General features: G+C 42.4%; 1 protein-coding gene across 2 annotated transcripts in view; it reads left to right on the top strand.

Annotated features, from left to right (window-relative positions):
* The window catches only part of Synj1 (synaptojanin 1), a 77,359-nt gene extending 53,799 nt beyond the window's left edge, over nt 1-23,560 (top strand). The window contains exons 22-32 of one of the 2 annotated variants that reach the window (XM_051150236.1): nt 3,114-3,192; nt 5,365-5,527; nt 8,558-8,767; nt 10,046-10,180; nt 11,046-11,084; nt 12,443-12,490; nt 13,504-13,542; nt 13,717-13,787; nt 16,329-16,437; nt 16,645-16,862; nt 22,286-23,560. In XM_051150236.1, coding sequence (XP_051006193.1) covers nt 3,114-3,192; nt 5,365-5,527; nt 8,558-8,767; nt 10,046-10,180; nt 11,046-11,084; nt 12,443-12,490; nt 13,504-13,542; nt 13,717-13,787; nt 16,329-16,437; nt 16,645-16,862; nt 22,286-23,071 — 1,897 coding nt within the window. In that variant the 3' untranslated portion in view covers nt 23,072-23,560. The remainder of the gene's footprint in view (nt 1-3,113; nt 3,193-5,364; nt 5,528-8,557; nt 8,768-10,045; nt 10,181-11,045; nt 11,085-12,442; nt 12,491-13,503; nt 13,543-13,716; nt 13,788-16,328; nt 16,438-16,644; nt 16,863-22,285) is intronic. The other variant, XM_051150237.1, reaches the window with a different exon arrangement.
* The last annotated feature ends 274 nt before the right edge of the window (nt 23,561-23,834 follow it).

The following is a 23,834-nucleotide window of genomic DNA, read 5'->3' as shown; positions in this document are numbered from 1 at the left end:
ACAAACTCCTGGGTTTTGAAGTTAAGTTCTCTACTTAGAAATTTTAAAGTGAATAATGAGACTTTTACATGAACAACTGAAGACTAAAGATATGTTTGAGTTCAGTAATGACCTCTGCAGGACTCCTGTACAGAGGAGCAATGTGGCAAGCTCTGTGTGAGAGAAGCTGCGGGTGGCAACTGTAGTGTTTTAAGGAGAGAAAGGGGATGGGAGTGGGCTTGATGGTACATCCCGGTACTCCAGGATTCAACAGGCTGAGGCGAATGGCTCATGAATGTAAGGCCAGCCTGGGCTACATAGAGACCATGTAAATACTGAGTAAATAACTAGAGGAATTTTTTTTCCCTCCAAGCTTAAGCAATCTGAGTTTTAGGTCGTTATAAATGGTGCATGTTCAGTTTCCAGCCAGTAGAAATGTGAGTAGAAGGAGCCGTCTGTTCCTGTCTTGGCTCCCTGTGCTGACTCACCACCTGTTCTCTGAAGGGCCACACGCCTCTTGTTTTAACAGTGCTTTCTTTCACATGTGCAACTGTTCTGAGAAAATGAATTTCATGTGTGTCTTTTAATCCCATAGGGGAAGGAGTACTACCTAATTCCTTTGTATATTCTTCATCTGCTCCTTTTGTGTGTTTTATTTGTGTTCAGTGGGTGAGCCTCTGTAGGAGGCACTGTAGAGGAGCAGAGAGCTTAGGCATGGCGTGTGCTCATAACCTACTTGGAAAGCCATCATGGTGGCTTCGTCTCCAGAGCCATAGGATGCAGATGGGGTGTTTTCTGTAGAGTGGAAGTTGTGCCTGAGTCGTAGGAGGTCCTTCAGGAAACAGAGCTGAGCAAATGGAGAGAAAATGTGTTTAGACTTACTTCAGATCCATTGATTTTTTTTTTTTTTTTTACCCTTTCCCCTCAATTGTTTGAGACCAGTCTATCTTAACTCTTCAAAATCCTATAAAATCTGAGCCTGCAAGATGGCTCAGTGAACAAAGGCAGCCTGAGTCCCATGCCTGGAAGCCATGTGAAGGCAGAAGACGAGAGCCGGCCTGACAGTGGCCTCCGACCTCCACATGCGTGTCCTGGCTGTAATGAATTAATTCATTTCTAAAGGGCTCTAGAAAGCACACTGTAAAATCTCCCAGATTTACAGACGACAGTAAGCCTTGCCAATATAGAAATGTCAGAACACCAGAAACATCTGTGTACTATGTAAGTGAGTGGGCAGCAAGTAGCTTCATGAGCAAAAGACTCCAAATTATATAAGAGAGAAAAACTGGTAAAGGAGAAGGGACTTGTGTCTGTTTAGCTCATTGGCTTCTTCCTAGTTCAGAATTGAAGCTAAAACTTTCCTCAGAATACTTTCAACGTTAGGGAGAGTATTGATTTAAAAAAAAGAGAGAGAGATAAAGCCATGGGTTTCTGGACAGTTAGGATATTCTCTCTGGCACCAAGGATACCAAGTTGATAAACAAAAGCAGATACTAAAAATAAAGAAGAGTGGATATAGAGGTGTACAGCTGTGGTCATGGTGTAATTACCAAACAACAAAAATGTTTGGAGCTCAGGACAGGGGTACACCTAAGAACAGTCTTACTGGGGGGAGGGGGTTCCTCCATGGCCAGCTAGTTGGTAGTATTTAGGTAAGAATACTATCTTGTTGAAGTTATTTTTATGAAACTGTTTGTTTCTCTTAGCTTATTTTTTGTTGTTGTTGTTGGTTTTGTTTTGTTGTTGTTGTTGTTGTTGTTGTTGTTGTTTGAGACAGGGATTCTCTGTGTAGCCTTGGCTGTCCTGGACTTGCTTTGTAGACCAGGTTGGCCTCGAACTCACATTGATCTGCCTGCCTCTGCCTCCCTGAGTGCTGGATTACAGGCATGAGCCACTGCGCCCGGCTCTTGACTTATTTCTTAACCCAACTATCACATAAATAATTTATCTCTTTTATATTTGTTTAAAATAAGCTTCACAACACAATCTTGAGTTGTTTAAGTCTATTCTTAACCCTCTGTGTAATTTTGTCTTACTCCCAGTAGACATCCCAGCGATGCTTGCACTTTGTGGCCTTCTTCCACTCCAGCTGCTTCCTCCAGATCTTTCTGGCACCTCTACCCTTGCTGAATCCCCTGGCTCCATCCCCTACTTCCTCCTCTAACTCCTCCTGCCCTAGTGTGTTCTTCCAGAGGTCTTGAGTTCAATTCCCAGCAACCACATGGTGGCTCACAACCATCTATAATGAGATCTGGTATGCAGATGTACATACAGGCAAAACACTGTATACATAATAAATAAATCTTTTTTTTTTAATCTATAATCTTTTAGAATCTGAGCTTGAGAAAGAAAGATTTTTCTGTGTACAATAGGGGAGGTTCAGTTTGTGAAATTGCTTCTGTAAATCAGACAGTTAAGCATTGTTTTAGCCTTTGGTTATAAACCTCATTATATAATCAGTGATGGTGGAGGGGTCTTATTTCCAGAGTATAAACTTGGAAACATGGCAAAGACCCAGAGAGGAAGAAATGTCTGTGAAGACAAACACCCTAGCCTGAAGTCCTTTGTGACCAGCCAGCTGGGCTGTTTGTACTTTCCTTCCCATTAATAGTTCCTATTATCTTTATATTTGTAATTTTTAAAGATTTAGTTATTTATTACATATACAATGCTCTGCCTGCATGTGTGCCTGCACACCGGAAAAGGCCACCAGATCTCATTATCAATGGTTGTGAGCCACATGTAGTTGCTGGGAATTGAACTCAGGACCTTTAGAAGAGCAGACAGTGTTCTTAACCACTGAGCCATCTCTCCAGTCTCAACCCGTATTATCTTCTTAATCAAAGGAAATGCCCTTTGAGAAAGTCACCAGAACAGTGGAAATACATAGTGCCTGACTGTGTAGTGGAGAGGTGACTCTGAGCATGAGGGTCACCTTGAATGTGGCCTCTGTTGTTAGCAAAAGACAGCAGGACGGAAGTGCTTATGGGTAGAGCACCCTCCTCTAAGTACCAGTCCAGTGGCCGCATTCTCTTCCCGGCCCCGGTGGTCCATTCATAACCAGTGGCTAGAGATGAGCTAGTTATGGCTGAGGAGTTCATTATATTCTTATGTCTCCTTTCTTTCTCTTAAAGATTCGTAGAAGATAAAATGTGGGTTACATTTTTGGAGGGAAGCTCTGCCTTGAATGCCCTGAGCCTAAACGGTAAAGAGGTAAGATAGACTTGCTGATTCTGCACCATTTGGAATATGTCTGAAGATTTATTTTTACCATCATGCAACTTGAGTGTCTAAATGAATTATTTTTTCAGTTAAAGAAAACAGCAGACTATGAACTGTGTAAGGTTATTTAATATTTTTATTTAAACTAGTTTTCTGACTAACTTAAGGTTATTTTACTTTCCCCTTAGGGATATTAACCACTGACAAAAACAAAAAGGAAAGCATGTTTCCTACCTAATTTGATTTCTACAATATTTAATGCAAATTTTTATGCATTTTAAATTAAGAGTAGCTGTTTCCAGCCCCTCTGCATTGTTATCAAATGCAGAGCATGCCTTGTTTATAAGAGTATGGGGCAGAAGGCACTCATCTTTCCTCTGGGAGTTACCTCTTAAGCCTTTGGTGTCAAATGCCACTTTCCACATACCACATTGTAGCATTTTCAAATTTAACCACTAAATGTCTCTGGTCTGAGTTTGAAATGTCACTGGTGGGCAAGTTGCACTGCTGACTTGGAATAGTTTTGTTTCTGTGAAATGTTGAATCTGCCAATTCTTTTTTTTTTTTTTTTTTGGTATTTTTGGACAGGGTTTCTCTGTGTAGCCTTGGCTATTCTGGACTCATTTTGTAGACCAGGCTGGCCTCGAACTCACAGTAATCCACCTGCCTCAGCCTCCCTAGTGCTGGGATTAAAGGCATGCGCCACCATGCCTGGCTCATTTAAGTGACTTTTAAAATTCCAGCATATTATAATCAAGTCACACTGTATCTTGTCCTTTTTTTTTTTTTTTTTTTTTTTTTAATTCTTCAAAAATTTGTTGTTGGGAAATAAGATTCCTTTGTCAAGGACATGGAGATGGCATACGAGAAAAGCTCTCACTTAAAGTCCACGACATGGAGCAGACCAGCTTCCTAGTTACAAGCTCTCAGACAATTTCAGCTTTCTTTTGTTTGAAGAGTTTCTTAGTGAGAAGAAGACAATCCTTTTGAGGTATTTATACACGACCTGTACCTATGGTCAGTACACTGCGCTGACAGCTGGCGATTCTCTGGGCAGGTCCTAGCTCCAAGTTTATTGTTCCCCGAAGGCATAGAGGGCAGCAGCCACTCACTCAACAACATGCTATCTACCAGCACCTGAGCCTTGACACCAGAGTCCTCAACTCCCTCTCCTGCTTCCCAGACCCAGGGATTAAATCAACTCATCATTCACCTACATAGCTCACAGATCATTTTAAAGATCAACAAACTCTTTTATCTACCAAATATATTTTTTAAACACTTTTATCTGGTGTGTGTGTGTGTGTATGTGTGTGTGTGTGTGTGTGTTTTAAATTAATGGTTCTAACAAAGGCAATACATTAAAGGTTTAGAAATGTATAACTTCTAAAAGGGTCAACTAAATATTATCTGACGTTTTCTGTTTTTTCTGATTCGTTTTGCTATGAGTATATTAGTACTACACTCAAAAAACAAAAACAAACAAAACTGAAGCAATATACTCCTGCAAATATTTTTCTTAGAGGAAGCAAAGGTGTCATGACAAGAGAAGGCTGTTAAAGTCCTGAGAGAGCTGCTCACTGCTGGAGCAGTGGAACCCAGAGTCCAGTCTAGTGTGTCTGTGGACCACACACTTAACAATGCAGGATTCAGCTAGAAAAGAAAAACAGATTCATAACAATTGGCAGACCCAGCCGGGCGTGATGGCGCGCATGCTCTACGTGTTGCAGCCATTCTAGCTCAAGAGTTTCTGTAGATTTTCAGTAATCTTCACACAGCATTCTCCCGACATTTGAAATGCTAAACCCATAGGTTAGTGTGTAGCATACAGTGGGGCGGCTGAGTGAGAGAACCAAACACCAGCAAGGGCATGTGTGAGGCCCCGTGCCGCCTGTGTTACCAGTAGTTTGTGTTTGGTCACGAAGAGGTACTGGCTAGAGGTAAAGAATCCTAACCACCTTTCCCTGCCGCCATAAGCTCTCAAAGGCAGAATGGTGAGCAACCTGCACGTGTGGAAATGTCAGTATCTGTTGAAGATGTTACTCAGACTAGAATACAACTAAACTGTTGATGCCGCTGCATAGTGTGACATAGGCACCCTTCCCCCACAGTAGATTTCATGTTAACAAATTTTCCTTCTCTATCTTCTTTTATATCAACTAGCTATTAAATCGGACTATAACAATTACTTTAAAAAGTCCAGACTGGATCAAAAATTTGGAAGAAGAGATGAGTTTAGAGAAAATCAGTGTCACATTGCCTTCGTCAACGAGCTCTACCCTGCTGGGTGAAGACGCAGAGGTCGCAGCAGATTTTGACATGGAAGGTTTGTATGTTGAACAACTGTACTCTGCATGATAGAAAAGTTTGTCTCAGTTCATCTCTCGCCTTGAACGTTTATATACCATAATGTTTATCTGATTACATTACACTTGGGAATGTAGGTGCTAGTTTGTCATTAAATAGTCATTTCATTTGCATATTTCAATTTAGATTGTACGATAAAAGCATAGATTGGTATTTTGAGTGTGCCAGTTTCTGCCATTATTATATTTAAGTAGGAGTTTCAATTAATCCATCTTACTGCCAAAATAAGTTCATAATAGTTACTACAAAAGAAGATATGGTCCAAAAGAATTTAGAGAGAGTCCGAGTGGCTGGGAACGCACTCATATGGAACTGAACATCTGAGTATTGGAGTTTTCTTAAACATTATTTGAAAGTATATTTGCTTTCTAATACTATATGTTACATATGTGGGCATAGTTTTCATTAGAATAAGCTCTGTGATAGAAGACCGTTTAGTGTGTATAAGGCCCTGGCTTCTATCACCAGCCTTCCCAGAAATGCATACCTGACTCTGCACTGCTAGGTGGCACATCTGAGTTAAATGTCTTTTAGTATAATCACTAGCTTTTCTATGGTCATTTACTTGATCCACACATAAATACATATGTCTGTGTGCCAGATTGTGTTGGTTCCTTTTCTAATTGTGACCAAATCCCCAACAGGAACCAGTTATAGATAGGATATTTGTTTTGGCTCATGATTTCAGAGGTCCAGTCCTTGGTTGATTGGTCCGTACACTTGGAGGAATGTCATGGAGGCAGGAGCAGATGGTGGAAGCTGGTTTCCCTGTTTAGCAACAACTCATGCTTAGGAAACAGTGGGCATGTATAAAGAGGCCAGAGACAAGCCGCTGCTGACCTGGGTCCTCCCACTAAGTCATACCTCCTACTTTTACCACTTTGCAATGGCGCCATTACCTTGTGCACTCACGGGGGCATTAGACTAGTCACTGTGTGGGTCACCCCTGGGTTCCTTGCTGCCTAGGCTGGCCATCAAGCTGAAGCAAAATTAACCATCATAGATGTGCATGCCAGGTGCTGCACACTCTGTGACCGAGATCTTTACTGGTTCCTTCTAGAGCTCACTGTTTACTGGGTATTTTACACATGTATGCAGGCGATCACTTAAGTAAGGGGTATCAAAGTAATAATGAGTACTTGTTTGGTAGTCCATGGGAAAGTTTGTAGTTTAAAAAAAAAATCAAGAGGCTGGAGAGATAGATGGCTCAGTGGCTGAGAGCACTGGCTGCTCTTTTAGAGGACCCAGGTTTGGTTCCTAATACCCACACGGTGAACTGTAACTTCAGTTCCAAGAGATCTGACACCTCTTCTGGCATCTTCAGTCGCCAGATTCATGTCACACGTACATAAATGCAAACAAAACAAACACATACAAAATTAAATAAGTAAAACTATTTTTAAAAGTGAAGAAAAGAATTAATATAGCCAGGAAAGAATGGTCCATGGTATCTCATACCTCAGAAAGATGAGGGGGGAAATTTGGACAGAAACTTGTCTGATTTAGGAGCAGTGAGGGAAGCTGTTAGTGACTTTGTAAGAGTTCTTCTGGTGGTATGATAAGGCCAGATGGGGAACCTTGCTATGAGTGGAAGGTGAAGAAGTAGGGGTGCAGAACAGTTACTTTTAAATGGAGGGGGGCCTCAGAGTGCTTAGTGCTGCTAGAAAGGGACTGGTACAGAGGAGGAGGCTGCTGCTGTGGCAGGGCTGGTAAAATGGCAGCAAGGTCTCTGAGGAACGTGGCATGGGCTGCACCTCACTGGTTCTACCCAGTCATGGCTCAGCATCGGCTTGCAGGCGGTGCTTGGTGAAGGAGGCTCCATCCCAAGTCTTCTCTTGTATGAAGTTTACGTATTCACAGTATTTGCAGGAGTGGGAGAATCTGCAGTTTTAGGAGGCTTGAGATGCTTTGAGACAATGTTTCTGGCAAAAGGAATGAGAGGAATAACCAACCAAGAGAGCACAGAATTGTCAGGCAACTTGGAGAACCCTGAGGAAATTGTAACTACAAACGTTGTTAATGTGACCATGAAGGTTATGTGGTTTTCTTCAAGAAGTGTCACTCCCTGACAAGTGCGGTTGGCAAAGACATCAAGTAATGCGATTGATGATTAATAGGGGTTTGCCAAGCACAGGGGTGATGGGAGAGTCAGGAAGTAGGAGACGGTTAAATGAGGAGCCACCTGAAGCGACACACAGAAGGCACCACATTGGACAGGGCTAAATGAAAGGCAGCAAGCCCAGGGTGCTGGTGAAGTAAAAGAAAGGAGCTGGAGGCTGAAGGCAGTGACTAGGGTGAAGTGTTGCAGGTTAGTACCCGGGGTCATGCAGGCGGAGGGGCATGTCCTTAGAGCGGAAGCGGCCTTGTCAGTGAGGACGATACTGAGGTGTTGAAATTGCTCTATGTGCTTCCATAGGACTCCGGTGCCAGGAGGTAAGGCTCACTTACGCTGAGAGACTTGAGTAGGCCTTATGCCAGTCGATGGAAGGATGGAGGCTGGGGATTTAGGAAGCAGGAGGGGTAAAGGGTGTCTCATAGACTCCTGGTGACATGAAGGAAAGTTAATGTTCTGGGTTATGAACCCTGTTGCATGGGTGCACTCACCCCACTCTCCAACCCTTAGGTAAGTGGAGATGAGACCTGATGAGAGAATGGATCGATCTTGGTTAGAAAGGCTTGAAGTGAGAGACTTCTGGTTAAGGGTATGTGACTGCCCAAGACCTTGTTTACTGTAAGGTTGTAATAAGGTTAGTGAGAGCTTTCAGTTAGTCCAGCCCCAGTGCAGCTGCAGCTGAAGGAATAGGTATCTTTACATTTTCTGTAAGGGCATTTGCACTGACTAACTTTTATATTTACAAATGTTTTTCTTGCCTGCATGCTTATTTCTGTGTGTTGATAATGTCTTAATATTTAAGTTGTCTTTTAGCCCTGCAAAGCCTAATATGGAAAGTTAAAAAGGTGTTGTCTTTGGTGGCCTTGCTTGTGTTAGGTGATGTCGATGACTATAGTGCTGAAGTCGAGGAGCTTCTTCCTCAGCATCTGCAGCCGTCCTCAAGCTCCGGCCTGGGCACCTCTCCCAGCTCTTCACCCCGGACCAGTCCCTGCCAATCTCCCACAGTACCAGAGTACTCTGCCCCTTCTCTTCCCATCAGACCCAGCCGAGCACCATCAAGAACTCCAGGGCCTCCAAGTTCACAGAGTGGGTATTTTGCTTGAATTTTTTATGTGACTTTGTCTAACCAGTTTGTTTGACTCTGGAGAATTATTGTGTCCTGGTTTGCTTTCTGTTGCTGTGACAAAACATTGACTGTGCTGCTGGCTGCTCGTATGTCAGCTTGACACAAAAACCAGAGTCATCTAAGAGGAGGGAACCTTAATTGAGAAAATGCCTCCATAAGGTCCAACTATAGGGAATTTTGTCAATTAGTGATCAATTCAGAGAGCCCCGCCCATTGTGGGTGATGCCACCCCTGGGCTGCTGGTCCTGGCTTCTATAAGAAGGCAGGCTGAGCAGGCCAGTAAGCAGCACCCTCCATGGCCTCTATGTCAGCTCCTGCCTCCAAGATCCTGCCCTGCTTGAGTTCCTGCCCGGACTTCCTTCAGTGAGGAACAGCGATGTGGAAGTGTGAGCAGGATAAACCCTTTCCTCCTCAACTTGAGTTTTGGTCATGGTGTTTTGTTGCAAAAGTAGAAACACTTGAGACACTGGCCAAAACCACCTTAGGAGGGAAGGGTTTATTTGACTTACAGGTAACAGTACATCAAGCCAGACAAGACCGGAGCTCAAGGCAAGACGGGAGACAGGAGCTGCTGCAGAGGTCTGGAGGAGGAGAGGAAGGCTGCTTCCTGGCTTGCTCAGCCTGCTTTCCTATCCCACCTGGACCACCTGCCCAAGGATAATCCCACCCACAGTGGTCTGGCCCTCCCACATCAGTCATTAATCAGGGAAATTGGTCTGCAGGCCAGTCTGATACAGGCAGTCCCTCAGTTGGGGTTCCTTTTTCCCCAGTGACTCTAACTTGTATCAGGTTGAGAAAAGGTAACCAGTACCTGTGGTTTAGCTTGTTAGCCCATGTACTGCGTGCCCTATGGACAGGAACTGGGCTTCCACGGCAACTCTAGTGGACCGACTCTCCTCACTGCTGCCACTAGATGAGTTTGCCTCAGTCCCCCATGTGCTTAGGGGTGTCTCTTTTTCAACTTGTGATTTTCTGTTCTCTCTTCTTTGCTGGCCAGCAAGCTGTGTATGACTTAACAGTAAATTTTGTCCCTTAATAGTCCTCCTAAGTAAGTCAGCTTTCAGTACCTCAGTCGGGTAGGAGGTCAGCTCAGGGCAGCGACGTAGAGCCCACGGTTCCAGAAGGTGGCCCCATGGTAGACTGCTGCTTATCCAGAGGAGAAAGTTGGGTCATTAATCATTACATGTCCACATTTCTTCTCCCACTTGGCACCTGCTCTCACCTACTCACTTTCTTAGGTTCTCCAGTTGACGCTCAGCCAGCAGCCCAGAAGGATTCTTCCCAGACTCCAGAGCCTAAGAGGCCACCCCCTCCCCGTCCAGTTGCTCCTCCAGCACGTCCTGCCCCACCTCAGAGACCACCTCCTCCTTCAGGTAACCAACTTCTCTTAGGATGGCTGCCTAACATTTTTTTTTTCCTTGGTTTTTCTGATACATGGTTTCTGTGTGGCCTTGGCTGTCCTGGACTTGCTCTGTAGACCAGGCTGGCCTCCAATTCACAGTAATCCACCTGCTTCTGCCTCCCGAGTGCTGGGATCAAAGGCGTGCACCACTGCACCCGGCTGTCTGCTTAGCTTAAGTTCTCCTCTGCTTCATTCCACATGCATTGTGTGTGCTGTCGTGCTGCTGCCTCCCGGCTTCACTTATGTGATCATTAGTGTTCCTTCTCCAGCCCTTCACAGGACTCTGAGGAGCAACAGGGCGCCATGTCCATCAAGCACATTTCTCGAGCATAAGTCAGGCTGTCTCTTCGCCTGTGCTCGGGAGATGGTTGTTCAAGTTTTGCTAATTTGACATAGTTGGGCATGTCTGATGTTTTTGAATAAAACTAGGTTTGTATATTATTTTAGCTCCTCACCTGCAACTTTATAAAGATAATTAGCATTTATTAATTTCTGGAAAATTTATTTTATAGTTGGAGGATATTTGTTTTTAATATGTTTTACATACCTCTCTAAATGTTCTCTTAGCTAAATGCAGTGTTCACTTCTTGTATTTTATAGCTGGAGTATACATGTTTTTAATATGTTTTACATACCTCTTTAAATGTTCTTTTTAGCTAAATGCAGTGTCCACTTCCTGTGAGCATATGCATTGAATAGCACTTTGTGTAACGTCTAGATATTTACATAATCACATATGATAATTTGCTTTCGTGACTATTAGAGCAGATCTTGACATTTCAACTCTTATTTAATGTCATTTCCTTTCTGCTGCCTAATTTCTTATGAACTGTAAGGGGCTAGGAGTCCTGCACCTGCTAGAAAAGAATTTGGAGGTAACCGTTTACATTTGCTCTCCTGTGTGAACGCTGGTTTATTAATGTTTGAGAGTTTGAACCACAGAACTCAGAGGCACTTTAAGTCTGTTTGGCAAGCGTCAAAATGTGTGACATTTATACTCCATGTTAAAAGAGCTGCAAATTTCTATATTCCTATTAACATACTGGAGTTTAGTTTTTCTGTGAGTATAACTAATAAACTATATCTTATTTTGCATTTTGAAATCATCAAAATCTTGCCTCATTTGTTTAAGTAAAACTATGATATTCCTCTTTTCAATGAGGTAATTTTTATTCACTATTGGATGCTTTTATTTAAAAAGTAATTTATTTGGCTAGCATGAAAACTGAAATTGGGCTGGGAATGAACTGTGTGACTACCTGACATGTGCAAGCCATGGACACAATACCTAGCATGCACGCGCACGTGTACACACACACACACACACACACACACACACACACACACAGAGTGAAGCTGGCAGCTCAGTCTGAATGGTTTATTGCTGAGTACATTTAGTCTAAGGCTCAAGAAAAGATAGAGACTGCAGCAGTTCTTCAGGGAGCTTGAGCTGCTCCGGCATCACTGTTCCTGAAGCCCCTGGCCACACAGTCTTTGTGTCCTAGCTACCTGTCATGGTGGCTCCCTGAGATTCGGAGCCAGTTAATGGCAGCTAATGCTGATTATGTGAAGATTTTGATGACTTTGTAATAAGGATGACTAAATGATTTGAACACTATAGCTTCTATGAAACTATTTCATTTATTTTTAGGGTGAATTTTACTGCTTTATTAAAAAGCCAATGCATAGAAAATAAATTTTAAAATGAACTTGTGAAAACTTGTAGCTTATTAACAAACAAGTGGCTTATTTAGAAATCTGTTTTCCATTTTAAGATGCCTCTCTTCATAATTGCTCTCCAACCCATCTTACTCTGCACCACTAGTCCTCTGAGACATGCTTAGAGAACATATCAGACTAAGTTCTAAGAGATCAGTGTCTCTCCATAGACATTTAAGATGAAATCAAAACTTGCTTTTTGACTGTCAAATAACATATTAGTAATCTAGATGTTAGAAATGAGATGATCATAAGGTTTTGCATTAGACTGTATTTTTGGTTTCTTTCTGCTGGTGATTTCAGATGAGAATGAAGCTATGGCCCTCCTTCTGTTCTTAGATTTCAGGAGGGGGTTGGGGGTCAGTGTTGAGCTAAAGTCACTTTGGTTAGATTGATAACTTCCAAAAGATTTAAAGCAATAAAAGACCCTTCGTGTAAGAATAATTATGTGCTGTATTTCATCCTGTGCTCTGGGATCTAAACAATATATAGCTTTTGTTCTTTCTCTAAAAAGGTGTTGGAGCCCCTCCCAGCCCTGGGGTAGCTAGGAGAGAGATGGAAGGTAACAAGATGTCTGCATTATAGATACGGTTTTGTTCTAAATGTCAGCAGTGTTTAAGGCACACTAAGTCCTGCTGGAAGCCCCTCCTTCTTACATACACCTTGTGTTTTCCTCTCTTTTCCTTCTGTGTTGTATGTATAGTTTCCAGTGACATCTGTTTAATGTCCCTGAGGTTCTTGTGTTTTTCATACCTAGTCCTGTGTGCTCAGTTGAAAGAAGAATGCCTAGTTTTTTTTCTTGAATAAGTCACATGTTTATCAATGTTCTTGATTAACCTGAAATTGTATAAATTGGTGAGGTCCTAGAATATAGTATTTTATAGATTTTTTTTTTAAATAAAAGGTATTTCTAAATATTTTTGTATTGGGCTAAATTTTCTTAAAAGACTACTAAAACTAGCACATTTTAAGACTATAATTATTTATGAATTTGTTGTATTTAGTATACCCATTGTACTTGAATTTCTTGTCAAAATGTAAAGTCTAAGATAATGCTTGAATATAGTGTCTTCTACTCTTTCTGTTCCCCAGAATAATTTTCACTTCATCTTTGGGCTTTCTTCCTAACGAGTTTGAACCATACTGTAATACTACTCCATGTAAATATGTCTGTACCTGTCTTCTGTCTTGACCCTCATAGACTACTGTAGAAATCTGAAAGACTTCACCCTAAGATAACTTTACCCAGTCAGACCTCTCGCATGACAGGCAACTCTGTTAGGAGCTGTGGCTCAGGAGCCATTTGCCTGCCAAGTTGTAAGGAGCAGCTGGCCAGGTCTTCAAGGTTCATGCACAGAGGTCTGTGAAGACTGTCACCTTAGTGTGACTCCGCCTGTCTCCCATGCAGGTGTCGCTAATTCTCCAGTTTCTGTCTTTGCCCAGAGCTCAGTGTTTGTTTTGTTGCCGTCTCATGCCTCTGTCTCTGCGGGCAATGAACAGATCAGTCAGATGATGCCCTGCACTGTTGTTTCACTGTTTTTTTATGATTGATTCTTTTTCCTTTCTGCTTCAAAGCACCCAAAAGCCCGGGAACAACACGGAAAGATGCTATAGGTAAAAACACTTGAATGTGGTTACTTCTCCTTAAAACTGTATAGCAGACACTTGGAATAGAAGTATATGGTTTCTTACTTGTTTTCACTTTTTTTTTCCTTTTTCTTTTCTTTTTTCTTTTTTTTTCAACTTTCTTGCTCATACTTAAGGGCACAATGTGATCTTTTGTTTCAGGGCGTAATCAGCCGTCCCCTCAAGCAGGACTTGCAGGCCCAGGACCTGCTGGGTATAGTACAGCCAGACCGGTAGGTAACACTTAGCCTGGGAGTTGAGAGATATTTGTTCTAGGTTCCCATTTGCAACTAGTCTGTCTATTATCTTGGAGAGGAATCAGGAGGAACCTCCCAGGCTTCAGTCCTTCACTCTAAAATGAGGAAGCTAGTCATCTCCAAGCTACATCTCAGCTCTAGCCTTTGTCACATGCCTCCAGATGACTACACTGTCTTGTCTGGATAAAGATTATCTAAGTACTTATGGTCATTAAATAAGCAACTCCATGTCTCTCAAAATAGAAAGAGGTGATATATTTGGATAGCTGTTTATCATGTTACCTGTTTAATCAATGGAAGTATATAGTTATCCTTCGAGCCAGTTGTGGTGGCACACAACTTTAATCCCAGCACTTAGGGCAAGGGCAAGTGGATTGCCACGAGTTTGAGGCCAGCATGGTCTACCTAGTAAGTTCCAGAATAGTTAGGACTACATAGCGAGACCCTGTCTCCCTCCCCCCCTAAAAAAAAGTCATTTTTAAGAACTTTAATTATCATAAAATTATAATAGAATAGGTATTAAAATAAGGCAGATGGCTTACAAGATTTTTTCCCATATAACACTTAGCCTGTAATAAATCTGTGGCTTTCTTTGTGTTTGTCATATGTTCTGTTATATACATACATTTTCCATTATTCGCCCAAGTGAAATTTCTCTGAGCTATAACAGATACTCAGAAAGAAAAAGACAGACCATAGAGATGGCTTGGTGGGTAAAGGGTTGCAGTGCCCGCCTGTTGGTCTGTGCTCTATCTTCATGTAGCCCATGTAATGATGGAGAGAGAGAACTGACTCAGCAGGGTTTCCTATGACGTCACACATGCCTGCGCACACACACACAGATACTTAGAAAGAAAATGGTAACTTAGGGCAGTCTAGTAGAGACTACTTCTGAATACTGGAGAGCCTAGAACTATCACTGTACTTAGAGTGTAGCTGTCTACTTAACAAGCTAAAGATCTTTCTCTGTAATTCTGCTCTTTAACATGTCTATAGAATATACCTCAAGATACCTGTTACTCTTTTTCACAAGAAGGGAAATCTGCCATATGCTGACTGCCTCCACACTCCCCTCTGCCCCTTGATAATGCAGGGATAGGGAAGGGAAATCAGGATTTTTGTGGGGTTAAAAGTTCTCTTAACCACAGGCTTGATGTCTTACATCTATACCCCAGCATTTAGGTGGCTGAGGCTGGGAAATTGGTGTTGTGAGTCCCAAGGCCACCCTGGTCTACATAGTGACCAGAGCAGCCTAAGACCAAAGAGTGAGACGTTAGCTTTAAAACAAAAACAAAAACAAAAGCCGGGCATGATGACGCACGCCTTTAATTCCAGCACTTGGGAGGCAGAGGCAGGCAGATCGCGGTGAGCTTGAGGCCAGCCTAGCCTACAAAGCAAGTCCAGGACAGCCAAGGCTAACACAGAGAGACCCTGTCTCAAAAAAAAAAAAAAAATTTTTTTTTGAAATTTTTTTGAAAAAAAATTTTTTTAATTAAAAAACAAAAACAAAAAAACAGAGGAAAAAAAACCCCTAACTTCATCTCTAAATATGTATTATGGGCTTAGAGCTTCAACAAACATATGAGAATAGAAAACATTTTTTCTTTTTAATACTTTGTTTTTACTTTATGTGCATTGGTGGTTTACCTGCATGTGTCTGTGTGAGGGAGTCAGATCCCCTGGAACTGGGGCTACAGACAGTTGTGAACTGCTATTGGGTGCTGGGAATCAAACCCAGGTTCTCTGGAAGAGCAGCCCTGAGCCATCTCTCTAGCTCCTAGAAACCGTTTTTCACTGATGTGTCTTCTAGCATATTTAGTTTAGAATATTTAGTTAGACATTGACGAATGTTATTTCGTATTTAAAACAATTGGGGAAAGGTTAATTCTGAAGTCTCTTATTATCTAAGGCTTATCTTCCCGTCATTTATGCCTTCAGCGCATGGCGTCTCTTCATTAAGTAGTACTGCTCATGATCAGGTCCCTCGCCTACATGCAGCTGCCAGGCATGAGTTTACATCCTAACCCTGCGTCTGTATGCATGTCTTCAGCGCAATTCAAAATACAAATCATGTATGAAGTTATTTTGAAGGTTAAATAAAAATGCCTATGTAATACTAACAAGTGCCTAATACACAGTACACTGCCAAAAATAAAAAGGAATGTATCACTGTTTAGCTATAAATAATAAACAATTAAAATGGCAAGGTGGGGCTAGAGAGCTGGCTCAGGGTTAAGAGTACTGGATGCGCGTGCTCTTCCAGAGGACCCGGGTTCAATTCCCAGCACCCGCATGGCAGCTCACAGTCTATAATTCTAGTTCCAGGGATCGAATACCCTCACACAGACATACATGGAGCCAGAACACCGATGTACATAAAATAAAAATAAATAAATCATTAATATGCCAAGGTGAGAAATTATACCAGAGAATCAATGAGATATGAAAGCATTTATTTTTTCATAGAATCTAGCTGTTGAAAATAGATTAATATCACTAATATGTTTCCGTCTATAGACAGTTCCAGCTCGTGCTGGAGTGATCAGCGCCCCTCAGAGCCAGGCTCGGGCATCTGCGGGAAGGCTGACTCCTGAAAGCCAAAGCAAGCCCCCAGAAGCATCAAAAGGTAGGCCCTGCTGGGGGCGCTCTGCTCTGTTCTCCTTCTGCTCTCTTCCTTTTTCCCACCTTTCGCAAGATCTGCCTTACCCAATGGGGATCTTATACCCCTGGAAATGAGGCTGTTCGCCATGGAAGAGGGAAACCACTAGAAAACCAAGAAGAGAAGCCATGGCTTTAGAGTACAGCTAACATGCGACAATGCTTGGTGTTGTAGGTTGCGCTGTCCTTCCAGAACCACTGAAGCCTCAGGCTGCATTTCCTCTGCAGCCTTCTCTGCCCCCACCTGCTCAAAAGTTGCAGGAGCCTCTTGTCCCCACGGCTGCACCTTTGCCCACCTCTGGCCCCCAGCCGAACTTGGAAACCCCACCACAGCCTCCACCTCGGAGCAGGTCTTCTCAGAGCTTGCCTTCTGACTCCTCACCACAGCTGCAAGTAAGTGTCACTGCTGAACAGAGTGTCACTGGTGTATGTGCTGCAGAGCACAGAGCACACTTATTTTAATGACCAACATTTGTAAGAGTAAAAATGACCTGAAATTTTATTTTTGACACTTAAAAATAATCGCATCTTGAGATGACTTTAGTGAGTCTCCTTGATTCCTTCTGTGAACTGCATGCTGTTGACTATTTGAGAATTTTAAGGGTGTGTTTGTTTGTTGTATGTGTTGCTTAAGTAAGAAAACCTCAGAGAGCAGTAGGAGTGGTTAGGAGGTAATCCCAGGTTAGGAGGCAGAGGCAGCCTGGTCTACATAATGAGTTCCAGGCTAGCCGGGGCTGCACAGTCAAACAGTTCTCAGATCCCCTGACACTGGAGCAGGGTTCTTTAGGAAAGCCCAAGTGGTTCCTTGTGTTAATTTGTAACTTTTTAAATACAGTTTGCTTAGGCAGTTAATTAAGCAGATGAACAATAAAAATGTTCCCTTACTGCTGAGGTGATAAGGTAGTTTTAAAGAGAGGCAAATCAGGACAGCTCAGGTTAGTGAGGGGCACGGTGGCTCACTTCCTGCAGAGGGGTTCTTCATACCTTCTGGTGTGGACAGCAGCCCTTCCCTGGGTTCCTGAGGCCGCAGTCATCCAGGAATAGCTTAGAAGGTTTGAGCTCCAAGCAGAAGGTGAATTCCCTCACACTGAAACCACAAATGACCACATCCCTTCAGTAGTGTCTCGGGAAATTGTTCCGTGGCCCTGACGTGTTGAGGTCATGGGCATTCCCGTTGTCCCACTGCTGTGTGTCAGCTAACGGTGCTGTCCTGAGATAGTAACACAGGCTACCATGTTGTGTGTTTACATTCTGTCTTAATTTTGCCGTGTAATGCATTTAAAGTTGATGAATTTAGTTAAGTCCTCTCTGCGGCTCACTGTATATAATTCCTGCTTGAAAATGTCATCAATGCCAAAGTAATGTGTATCTATAATATCTGAAATACTGTGTGTTGGCAGTAGCCTTTGAAAATGCTTTATGAGAAATAATTTTCATTTGTCTTACATACATGTCAACCTAGTTGGCAGACCATTTCGAACATACGTCTCTGTTGCAGATAATAAAGAAGCTCAGACTCAAAAGCCAGTAGCAGTTAGCACTTGCCTAGGCTATTGCTCACATTTGTGAAAAATAAAGCAATAGAAAAACATAAATTGTTCTTGGATGATGATACTAAAAGTTACTCTGTCTTTTCGGGGATGCTAAAGATATTTACTAGAAACCCTACAACAAAGAAATGTCTACTGTTTTTTCCTCTTCCTCCAGCTTTGAAGATTTATCTAAATTTTTGTACTGTCTACTACTATTTTAAAAATTAGGTGGAAGGATAAGATCTTTCAAACTGGTCAATTTGAACACTATCAACACTGTTTCAAGGCATCTCCCCCAGAGTAGAAGCACCCACCTTCCACCCACTTTGTGATAGCTTTAAGTATCCGTAGACAGTGTGAAGGCAGACCAGAGCTCTGCTGTGAAAACTTAAGCCAGAGCAAATGGCTGGAATAACTGTGGGCTCAGAAACAAGCGTCCTGTGGCACAGCACTGCAGTTGGACCTTGCAGATGGCAAGCAGCCATTTTCTCAGGCCATTTCCATTGTCTGGATCTTTGTTTCTCACTGAAGTGAGCTTGCTAAGACTGGGTGGCCACTAGCCCAGAGTTTGCAGGAGGAGGGGTAGACTATTTTGGAACAACCTCCCCTTCTGTGTGTGTACTCATGATCTGTGTACATGTATGTACATGCATGTGGAGGCCAGAATGGTCACCGTCAGACGTTCCACAGGCACCATCCTCCTTGAGTTTTTGAGACAGCCTTTCAGGGACCATGGGTACACTGAGTAGGGGTGTCTGGCTGCACTGAGCTGCAAGGATCCCCCTGTGCTGAGGTTACATGCCTACACCAGCAGGCCCAGGGTTTTACATGTGTGGGAGCTGATTGTGGATCTCATGCTTACGTGGCAAGCACTGTCCTGAGCTGAGCCATCCCCCAGCGCTGTATGGAATCTTGCTACAGCCCACTCACCACAAATGACAGAGAGCTGCTGTGTGCTCTGATCCCCTCTTGAGGGCACAGGTCTTCTTGTGTGTCGCCTGTGTATGCAGGGTCTCAGAGGCTAGAGTGTGGCACCTCTGGGGAGGAGTGTGGGGCCAAGTGTACATTTTGAATTTAGAATCATAAGAGTAACAATGCTGTTTTTTAAAGTGGTTCAAATGTGAGCCGGGCGTGGTGGTGCACGCTTTTAATCCCAGTACTCGAGAGGCAGAGGGAGGTGGATCGCTGTGAGTGCGAGGCCAACCTGGGTCTACAAAGTGAGTCCAGGACAGCCAAAGGTATACAGAGAAGCCCTGTCTTGAAAAAACAAAACAAAACGAAAAATTCTAGGTAACTATAAGTGTAATAATGAGATTTTTCATATACATTGAGTATATATGTGAAATATATACACATACATACCACTGGTGAGAATTTTAATATTGACATGTTTCAGTTTTTTGGTTTTGGTTTTTAAGGGTTTTTGTTTGTTTGTTTGTTTTTTGAGACAGAGTTTCTCTGTGTCACCCTGGCTGTCTTAGACTCTCTTTGTAAGCCAGGCTGGTCTGAACTCAGTGATCCGCCTGCCTCTGCCTCCCAAGGGCTGGCATTAATAGTGTGTGCCACCATGCCTGGCTAAGTTTAGTATTTTATTACTTAAATGAGTTATTATTTTGTGTAGTATTATATTGCTTCTGAATTGAACACTTGGTACTTTTCACAAGTCTTTATTAATCCAGGCCTGGCTCTACCACATATCTAAAGCGTAGAGACACGTGAGCCAGCTTTACTCTGTGTCACCTACTGCTCTTTGGTGCTAGAATACACTGTGTATGCTGTGCCTGGCATAACAGCGCCCACTGATCTGCCTTCCAGCATCTTACTTGTGTTGCTATGAGATAAAATGTAGGAAGCAGGAAACAAAACAGCATAGTGGCAGAGCCACAGCAGGGCGCTGTGGGAGCACTCATCAGAAGTCTGCTTCCGAGGTTCATTTCAGACCATCACGCTGTGTGTCAGTGGCGGGATACCCACGCACATCCTTAGGTCATCAAAATGGTGGTGGCTCGAGTTACAGAGCATCATGCTAATGTTGTATGTCAGCAGTAGGATCCTGGACACACATGCATATCCCTCCTGGGCCATCCCAGCATGAGGCGGGGGGGTGCGGGGAAGAGAGGTACATGTAGGATGGCGAGAGACGCTAAGGTATGTGACACGTGTGGGATGGCGTTTCTTAAGAGATGCTAAGGTATGTGACACGTGTAGGATGGCGAGAGACGCTAAGGTATGTGACACGTGTGGGATGGCGAGAGATGCTAAGGTATGTGACACGTGTAGGATGGCGAGAGACGCTAAGGTATGTGACACGTGTAGGATGGCGTTTCTTAAGAGGCCAAATATTGTTTGCTACTTACACACTTCACTGCTAACAAATAAGCTTCAGGGTTAGAAGGACCAGATTGTTTAAATACAGCCAAATGATTGAAAGATTATGATTTCAGACTTAAACAACAAAAATTAGTTTCTTACCTTGTTGTACCTTCCAGGAGCTGAATAAGAGAAATAATGTTCTAAATCCTTTAGAAGATTTGAACAACATAGAGCAAGCCTGGATCCTGACGCTTTGTTATGGTTATACTTCTACAAATTGCTATTTTGTATATTTTCTCTATTAAGGTGGCCTTCATGGTCTGAAATATAGAATAAATAACAAAACTTGAACTGGCTAGTTGATATACTGTTGAAACATATATCATAATAAGGTTACAGAGAAACCAGAATCGTGTTTTAACTGGCAGTATCACCTGCAAAGTGTTGCTGCTCTTGAGCCCCAAATGTGACCTAGAGCCATACACTTTCTGAAGACTGGATGGTGGGGCTGCGGCTTGGTCGGGAACTGTCCTAACTCTGTCCTTTGATCTCTGTGTTCCTCTTCTCACAGCAGGAGCAGCCATCAGGGTAACAGGTACCTGGCTATTTATCACCTTCCACTTGCTCCCATCTGTCTCCTCATGCATCAGATGTCTGAGGCTTTCTGCTTCATACATCTAAAGTGTCACCCGCTTTTACATCCACTTGTCCACATTCATAAATCTAGTGTCATACCGTACACTCATACCTGCTTTTTCTTTTTCTTACTATTTTGGATTAGGAATCATTTTAGTTCTTGCTAATGCCTTGCCATTTTTTTTTTGCTTTGTTTTCTATAAAAGTTAACAAAACTAAAAAGTATAATTTTTAAAAATGCAATCTATTTGTATATGATATAACTACATAAATGCAAAATCCAATTTTTTCCATAGGTTTCTTTTGGGAAATATTTTTAAAATAATTTTAGAAGTCAGATCCTTTTTGGTAAGAAAGAATTGGTAATTTAGATTTAATTAATAATTTAAAAGCCCTTCCAGCATCTTTCTCTGTAAATCACCATTACTGTCACCACAGCATTCCAGTCCTGCATAGATCACAAGTTCATGCTAATGTGATGGATGGTGGTGGGGTTCTCACTGGAGTTGCTAGCCCAACTTTATCTGAGCCCATCTCAGTCCAGTGGCTGGGCTTCATTAGCCAGCTCCTTGGTGAGCAAAGAGATTTAGGAAGAAGTGTAGATTGCTTATGGCCATGAAGTTAACTTTGAACACTCCTCTCAGGGTGTTAGCTCATGGCCAGCGCACTCAAAGCACAGCTTCTTCTTTGTTTTAGAATGTTTAGTCCATGTTCATAGAAAATGGAGTGTCCCCTCCTCTTTAAGTAATCATTGCTTTTCTCTGACTTTCTTGACAGGATGTGGAAGGTCAGTTAAGGAAACTCATATCACCCAGTGACTAAACTAAAAGGCAAACAATCATTAAAAAGCAAAAGAAACCTCTGAAAATTCAATTTCCAACTAGGAAAAGGAGCAGACTCCCTTTCCAGCTTTGAATTTCTATAGGGAATTTCAAGAAAGCATATCTTCATAGATGGGTGTTGGAAGTTCACTATGCAAACTTAGCAAATGCTCTTAGCATATAAGTTTGTGTTAAAAATTTAAAGAACAGCATGAATAAACTCATCATTTTGTATAATTCTCTTTTTTACCATTTCAAAAATTGAATGAAAAATTATTCCATCACATTTCTCTGAAATTTAAAAAGCATGGGTTTATTTAGTTATGAATTCTTAAAGAACATAATTTTACCTACTTCCCCCTATTTATTAAACCACCAAAGTAAAAACCTAGAGTTACCTTTTAGTTCCTAAATTTGTATAGTCGCTCAAGAAAATGAGAAATAATTTTTTAAAAGGAAGAAAAGGGATCATTAATAAATAAAAACTGATCATCCTATGCTCACTCTTTCCTAGGTAAAAACAAATGGAGTTTCTGGTGTCAAACAAGAGCCAGCGTTGAAGAATGACCCATTTGAAGATCTCTCACTTAGTCTGCTTGCTGTATCAAAGGCTCAAATGTCACCTGTTCCAACCCCAGACCCAAAGATGTTGATTCAGTTGCCGTCTGCATCGCAAAATAAAGTTGACTCTTTGAGTTCTGTAAGTTGCATGCCAACCATGCCTCCAGTTCCATCACGAAGCAAGTCACAGGAGAGGGTGGGGAGTTCTGCAAACCCGTTTTCCAGCCTGCCCAGCAGGAACCCTTTTACAGACAGGACTGCTGCCCCTGGAAACCCATTTAGAGCTCTGTCTCAAGAATCAGAGGCAATTTCGTGGCTATCCAAAGCAGAGCCTGTTCCTCACAGTCCTTTCCCTCCTCTCATGCCTCTCAGCCATGACACGAGCAAGCCTTCAAATTCCCTTGATGGTTTTGAGGACAATTTTGATCTTCAGAGCCAGTCTACAGTAAAAACAAGCAACCCCAAAGGATGGGTAACCTTTGATGAAGACGACGGCGACAACTTTCCTACAACAAGAAAGTCAAAGTCAGTTTGCCCAGACTTGCTGGGCAATGCAAAAGCTTCATTTGATGATGACTGGAATAAAGGTACAAGCGTTTCCTTCTGTGTGTTGCCAGCCAGAAGACCACCACCTCCTCCTCCTGTCCCTCTGCTCCCACCCAGCACGAGCTCATCTTCAGAACCTTGCACGACCCTGGCATCTAAGGCATCGCCCACATTGGACTTGACAGAAAGATAGTTCCATGGTGGGAAGGGAGGTTCTTCTGGGTCGGTTGGATGTTTCTGTTTTGTCAGGGTAGAGCCAAGAGACTGGGCATTAGTTCTTCATTATGTGCAATAAATAATCATTAAGTGCACTGAGAGCTATATCAAATACATTAGAGGATGTGAACAAAGCTGGAGTTTATGTATATCGGAAGTAACAAAGACATCCTCTTATTGATTGGAGTTCTGGTCTTTCTCTTCAGATGAGTAGAAGAGAGCAGGAGCCATTTTTTCAAGTGCTTAAAACTACTTTAGAAAATATTCAGAAATTCCCATCAAAGTCACATAAAGCCCACACAGCTGTAGCTGACATTCCTGCCAGCCCATTGTGCTGTTGGCATTTGGTATTCATGGATACTTACCAAAGAGCTTCCAGAGTTACGGCGATACAGTTCCGAAAGGCATTGCTTTAGCAAAAAAGTCTATGTGTGCATACATTATATGTGTATGTCTATATACACGCAAATATTATATTTATACATTTACATAATTAAAAACTTAAGACATAATTTAGATCAGATTTCATCTAACAGTTCTGACAATGTCATTATAAAAAAGATGGCTGCCACCCAATGTGCTCTGGATAATTTTACTAATTGTACATCCCAGAGTAGAATAATCTCTTTACAGAACCGCCATTTCCTGTTATCCTACAACCGGTCCTTCAGACTCACCCTCACGTTACCTTGCGCCCCTCCCTTATTATGCCTTTCTTTGGAGGTTTACAGTTGTAATAC

This window comes from Acomys russatus, chromosome 8 (genome assembly GCF_903995435.1).
Source record: "Acomys russatus chromosome 8, mAcoRus1.1, whole genome shotgun sequence".
NCBI classification, from domain to species: Eukaryota; Metazoa; Chordata; class Mammalia; order Rodentia; family Muridae; genus Acomys; species Acomys russatus.
Note: the sequence above shows the minus strand (reverse complement) of the source record. Positions and strands in the feature narration are given on the sequence as shown.